Raw genomic sequence first — 6,928 nt, forward strand, 5'->3', positions numbered from 1 at the left:
TAAAAATTTTGGAGCTTTCATTCAACAATGCACAGAAGAAATGCTGTAAACTCTGCCTGAATGCAAGAGACACAAACGTGAAACCTTGATTTGTGTTCTCAATGATGTGCTCACAGAGACAGCCACAAAAACAGGCATGTTTGTTGCATTGCTGAAATCTTTTGCAAATCAGTTAAAACTCGTGCGTGAGAACAATGGTGGTCCAATCAAGCGATATTGATACTTGGAATTACTTTTTTTTGATTGAATTAAAATCCTATTTTACTTTATGCTCTCCGGGAAAAAATTGTTATTTATTTTGTAACACCCCTTACTTCTCTCTACATCTCACATAAAAGAAACTGAATGGAGATCTGCCACATTTTCACTCTGAGCCTGTGCATCAACACCTGGCAAACTAAATGGCTTTCTTCTGAGATCAAGCTCACTATATAGACTCTTCAAAAGAAAAAGCTTACTTTAATTCAGTGATAAGAAAAATAATCTGTTAATTTAACTTATGAAAAGTGCATGAACAATTACTTTGCATTCACAATACAAAGAAATCACAAAAAAGTTAAACCATAAACAATAAACCCAATAACTAACTTGAGAGCTTTAAGAAGAAAGACTTTCCATTTTTCAAGAGTGAATCAGTTAATTAACACTGTAGTTGATAATAATGCAGAACTATTAAAAAAAAAAGTAAAAAGTTTGTCTTAACTATAACTTTAAACACACAAATATGACATTTTTTTTGTTAGAAGCCAACTGAAAGTTACATGAACATACCATGAAACTAATACTAATTCAACTGAAAAAAAAATAGAAATTTAAACATTAAATGTATGTGTAATTAAGATAATCAGAGATTAAATTTAGAGTAAAAAAATTTGACATTTTCTTACATACCACACTTTTTATGGACTTTACAACTAGAATCAATAATACATTGTTCACTTTTCTTCCCTTCTGCCAAAGTTCTTCAGCATTCAGCTTAAAGCACTTTATTAATAACTATACTGCTTGTGAACAATACACTTACAGTCATGCTTCACACTATGCTGGTGTTAACAAGAGTTTAAGAAAGTTAAATTGCCACTGATTTTTTGCATAATTTACATAAAACCTCTTAATCAATAGTTGAATGCATAATCAAAGTTTTAATTTCTAGGCTTAGTAAAGACAACTCTAAACTGTTACCAGAATTATAAATTCTGACTTAATTATGACTTGGTGTGTTTGTTATTTCATAAAAATTGTTGCTGATGGTGGAATTGCATAAACACTTTTCATATGAGGTCAGCTGATATGACTGACCTTGTAAACACAAAGTAACAATCAGACTTTCCATACTATAACTTTTAATATGCATTGTGTATTTTCATGAAATATTACAAGTCGTTCGTACATAGAAAGTCAAATTTTTTTTGGTTAAGTAGTTTTACTAATGATTTGTCTGAATATATGGGGTCTGAGTGTTGACTTCTCAGAGTCCAAAGTTAAGAATAAAAACACTCTTCTTCACCTGCAAATCTAAAATTTTTACTTGCATAATCTCTAAAACCTCTTAAATAAATAACTTTTTTAGTAAAACTTTATATTTTGGTTTGGTTTGAATTTCACGGAAAGCTACATGAGGACTATCTGCGCTAACCATCCCAAATTTAGCAGTGAAAGACTAGAGAGAAGGCAGCTAGTCATCACCACCCACCACCAACACTTGGGCTATTCTTTTATTAATGAATAGTGGAATTGACTATAACATTATAACACCCTCACGGCTGAAAGGGCAAGTATGTTTGGTGGGACAGGGATTCGAATCCACAACCCTTAAATTGCAAGTCAAGCACCCTAACCACTTGACCATGCCAGGCCAATCAGTATAGGTCTGAGGGAGGAAGGACTGGTTGGAATAGAGCATAACATAAGAGAAATGGTAGAGGAAGTGGTTAAAATTAAAGATAGAAATATCTGGTCAACAATGTCTGCAAGCAAGGAGGAGAAGGAAATAGGTCTTGAGAGAGAGAGATGGTAGATGGAACATGAAGACAAAGGTTCAAAGAAAGGATGGGAAAGGCATAAAGGACCACACTGAGATCCCAATCAGGCAAATCAAATGAACATGGAGGACGCATGACTTCAAAGGAACAGAAAAATGAGGGTAATGAAGAAACCTGTAAAAATGGAAGGTGTTCAACAAAACTGCTCAATAGCTAGACACAGTCGAAGTGCACAAGTCTTTGTCAAATAGCCAAGTGAAGAATAGGGAAAGATGAGGAACGGAAGAGTGGGAAGAATGGAAACCACACCGAAGAGACCAAAGGCTGGAAGGTATACCATCGCCTGTTGTAAATGGACATGGAAGAAGATCTAATGAATCAGGAAAGGAAAGATGCAACATGTGGAGTCAGTCCCTGGGCTGAGACAATGGACCTGAAAAAAGTAATGTGTAAAGACAGTGTGTGATAATATCTGGATGAACAATGTCCAGCCAAGGTTGACAAAATAGAGACCAAGACAGAGGTAAGGGTAGGTGAGGATGTACAAGTAAAGATCGGAGCAGTGGGAACAACTGTTGTGCCAGCCAAGACGGAGCCACCAATAGGACGAGACACAAAGTGGTTTGGAATAAGGATAGAACTCTGGAGGATAAGAATAAATGTGAAGACCTCACCAATCTTGACAGAATGTGACCATTGCCAGAATTATTGAGTGAGTGAGGGCAGCAAAGGTATATATGGGGTGTCCCAAATCTGAACACACCCAACTAAAGACCTGGGGTCAAGGGACCACTCCATTAGGATAATCTTGTTGGAAAAAGATAATCGATCCACCACCAGGTTCAGGGAGCCAGGAAAAAGGCAAACTAAGACCATAATGTGGTGATTGTGGTCCCAGAAAAGAGATCCAGGATCTGAAATACAGAGACCTGGAAATGGTACCCTCTGGCTCTGTGGAGATGTCAGAATGTATAATAACCACCACCATAGAAGAAGAAGGGGCAAAGTTCAACCAACTGCTAAAGGCTCGAGAAAGGTGATATGGAGAGAAGACTCCTTGATCTACTAGAGGCCGGAAATCACCTGGGAGTCCAAGTAAGAACCACAGCCCTCTAAAGACGAGTCTGTGAACAAATGTAAATCCAGATGAGGTGGAGTAAGCAGCAGCCCCACCATGGTCTGGTCTCTGTCTAACCAACAAGCTACGGATACAAGGAGAAGTTCCGCTGATCTAAGAGTGTCCCCTAAAGGGAATGCATATGAGCCTGACTCATGGGAATGAGAACTACCAAGGATTTCCACATCCCCAAAGAGGTAGAATATCTTGAGCTGCAAGAAATGTGAGGTGAGCCTTCTTCTCTTCATCTTTGGGTTTGCCTGCTCCTGAGGCTGGAAAGAAGACCCCCCTCCCCAAATGAATGGGGTATTTAGAGGGGGTAAGAATATACTTCCCCATTCTCATAAGGAATCCCATCCATGCTGCTTCCTGTAGGAGCAAAGGAGTGTGGTCTCTGGACTGTGAATGGAAAGAAGCAAGCAGGAGCCAGTCATCTACAGAAAGAAGAGTGCAAAATACTCATAAGGCAAAGATGTCAGGCAAAAATTTGTACACCCGCCAAAACACTTAAAGAGCCGAGGCTAGTCTGAATGGTGGGGCCCTGAACTGAAAAATTCGACTTAGAGCAACAAATGACTATCGAGGAAGTGGGCACTGTGTGGAAAAACTCTGAATTGTAGATTACAAGGAAAAAATAAGGTGACTAGTATCATGAACATATGAAAAGGAGACATAACCAAGCTCCGCCCTTTGAATGGGAAAGAAATGAACACATCAGTGATGTAAAAAAGCAAAAAATTTAAGCCCTACACTGATGAAAATTAAGATGATCAGGCACATAGTGAACAATTAAGTCGAAAAAAATATATTCAGATAAAACAATGAATTATATATATTACTAGTAGTAATGTACAAACTCTCTAAACATACCTAGTTAATAAAGCACTTATAAATATAAAATGGACAAAACACTGAAATTTATCGAGTCCACAAAGTATGTAATAATAATGAACATGCACACTGATGAAAATTACCTAGAAAACACATTAATAATCAATATCTAACTTACAATTTCTCTAAATTAACCTAGAAGACAAAGAACACATAATTAAGTCCTACACTGAGGAAAATTAGGATGATAAGGCACATAGTTAACAATGACGAAAAAAATTACTCAAATAGAACAACGAATTAGATGTTACTAGTAGTAATGACATGTAACTTGCACACCATCTAAACATACCCAGTTAAAGTACTTATTAATAATGAACTAATGAACCCATGAAATTTGCCAAGTCTACAAAGTATGTATCATTAACAAACATGTAAAAGATTAAATTTACCTAAAAAACAAAATAATCATCAATATCTAACTTACAATTCATCTAAAGTAAATTAGATGACAAATATTTAACTTATCAAAGTCCAAGCATTGATGAGATTAAATACTTAATTCTCCTGTGCATAAATAAAGGCAAAGCCATACAAAGGGCATCTGAGCCATGCCTACCATGGGTATATCAACCAGGTGTAAAATGTACATGTTGAAAAATTTACCACAGATCCTCTGGGAGAACTGGAAGCAATAGGAAGAAAGGAGAAGAAGAACAATTCTCTACCAAAGTGAATGACATGGTGGCATAGAAACTGGTGGAAGGTGAAAATTCCTGAAGAAGTGTAGAGTGTTACAGACCAAAATAAGAAGATGCCAGAAAATAGAGTACAAATTGTCTTCTCATTGATTGTAATGTTCCTCAGGAACATTGTCACGTTGAAAAGGTGAAGAAATTTTCAGCCAAACATATGAAACTAGCTCCCTGCAAATTAAGGCCTGTACCTCCTCTGCAGATAAAGTCGAATCTAATTCCTGGGAAGTTGTACCAGCTGCATTTTCGACTGTAATTGGAATTTCCATAGTCGATCACAAGTTCATACTAGGATCTCTTTTAATTCAGTAACAAGAAATAAATTCCAAAAATTGTTGAAACAACTGAATACAAATGCAGTAAAATAAAACTGTTGAAAAAAATTGAAATGACAAAGAAGCACATTTATAAATGGTAGCCAGATGCAAAAAAACACATCTAAACAATGCTATGCCAATTGAGAAAAGTGAAGATTGAGTAGGAAGAGCAGGGGGAGCTAGCTGCACCAATGTAGGTAATGCAATAGTCAAATGATATGTATATGTTCAGAAATTGTGCAAAATTGACGGTGTATATATAGATTGATGCACTGATCATGAAAATTTTTTAGTAATGCTTAATGGGCAGAAGAAGATTGAGACAGCTTTGTGTGACAAGAGGTAAAACCATATTGGAAGCTTATTTTTCTTACAGTTCTCATCATATCTAATAATATATAAAAAAAAGACAAAATGAGCAAATATACAAGTAAATAAAATAGAAGATATACATATTATACATGAAAGACAAACAGAGATATTATCTCATGGGTATGACACAGAACAGGTAGCAAAAGTGAAAGAAGCCTAACAACTTTCTTGACCACATTATGTTAAAACTGCAAATACATCTCACAAATTCTTAAAAGTTCAATCTTAAAATAAGAAGGTAGAAAATGCATGACATGCCTGCATATCCCAAGCTTACAGAGCTTATATTTTGTCTGCCTTCAATGCACATTTTCTTGAGACACACACATGTATACTGAAAAAAACAATCTATGTTATTCTAATATCCAGAACTAAAAATACAACTTACAGCAAACAAACTCGTTGGTAGACCAGTTTTGATAAGCAATTCATAATTTATAAATTTAACATATAATTTTAAGACAAATCAAGTTTTTTACCGAAGTAGCTCAACTGTAAGTGTTCCCTCAGGTTTGATTTCTACATACTTTCCCCAGAACTTCAGCTTTGGATGAATAGACCCAGAAAACGTAAAGTGTGGAGAGTCAGCATAAAAGGCACTAATGGGAGGATGGTGGCTTACTTGTTCGCAGATAATCTTGAATCCAAGGTCTTCTCTAGAGAAAAAAAAAACTAGCATTTGTTTAACAGTCCTCAAAGCAAGGGAAAAATTATATGATACGGAACTTTGATTAAAATTGGTTCTTCACTCAAAGCATTAAAGTTCAATCGTAACAGTAAAATAATTCTGTTTCATAGAAATGTCACTATATTTTAATATTTCAATTTGTCATGATATAAAAGACTGTTTAATTTAGATTTTATTGATTGATTTGTTTTTGGGAATGAATATTTTATTATTGTTTAGTTTTTGTTATAATAACAGTTAAAAGCAAACGATTGTAGGAAGTTTTGTTAATAATTCATTGATGTTGAGACTACTGAACATTGCATGCAATACATTGACATCGAGAATATTGAAGGCGCACATACGATTAGGTGATAAAGATATAAATAGCATGATACGATGAGGAAACGGCAGACAGATAATAGTTAAGGAGAATAAAGTTGGCATGAATTTAAGTACCATAGAAGTGATAGGCCTAATGATTGACATATAAGCCTAACATTTAATATGTTAAGAGTGAAACTAACAGTATAAAAGAAGATAAGAAAACTAATTTTATTCCATCAAACCGTGGTTCTAAAGTAATTAATCAGCCTGAGTGCACTTTATAAATGAATCACAGAAAATACTAGTGCAATAGAAATGGAGAAGATAGTTCGACTTGTCAACTGAAATTTTAAAGTAATTGAATAGGCTTAAGTGGATATTTGACAAGAAGGAGAGCACTACATATATAGTATTTATGATATGCCCATAATATCTATAGTGTTGAAGAATTTATTGTACATATGTTAACTTGTTCTGAATATATATATTATTTTGAAAACAAGTGAAGTATGTGCTGTTTATTCATTGTTGAATTTATTGCTAACAAGTCACAGACACCT

At 35.0% G+C, this 6,928-nt stretch overlaps 1 protein-coding gene across 1 annotated transcript in view; it reads right to left on the bottom strand.

The window, feature by feature from the left end:
* Window positions 1–6,928, bottom strand: part of LOC106471649 (oxysterol-binding protein-related protein 2-like) — a 26,053-nt gene that overhangs the window by 5,456 nt on the left and 13,669 nt on the right. The window contains exon 6 of the mRNA XM_013932264.2: window positions 5,853–6,030. Coding sequence (XP_013787718.1) covers window positions 5,853–6,030 — 178 coding nt within the window. The remainder of the gene's footprint in view (window positions 1–5,852; window positions 6,031–6,928) is intronic.

The sequence above is a fragment of the Limulus polyphemus genome, unplaced genomic scaffold, assembly GCF_000517525.1.
Source record: "Limulus polyphemus unplaced genomic scaffold, Limulus_polyphemus-2.1.2 Scaffold4759, whole genome shotgun sequence".
Taxonomy (NCBI): domain Eukaryota; kingdom Metazoa; phylum Arthropoda; class Merostomata; order Xiphosura; family Limulidae; genus Limulus; species Limulus polyphemus.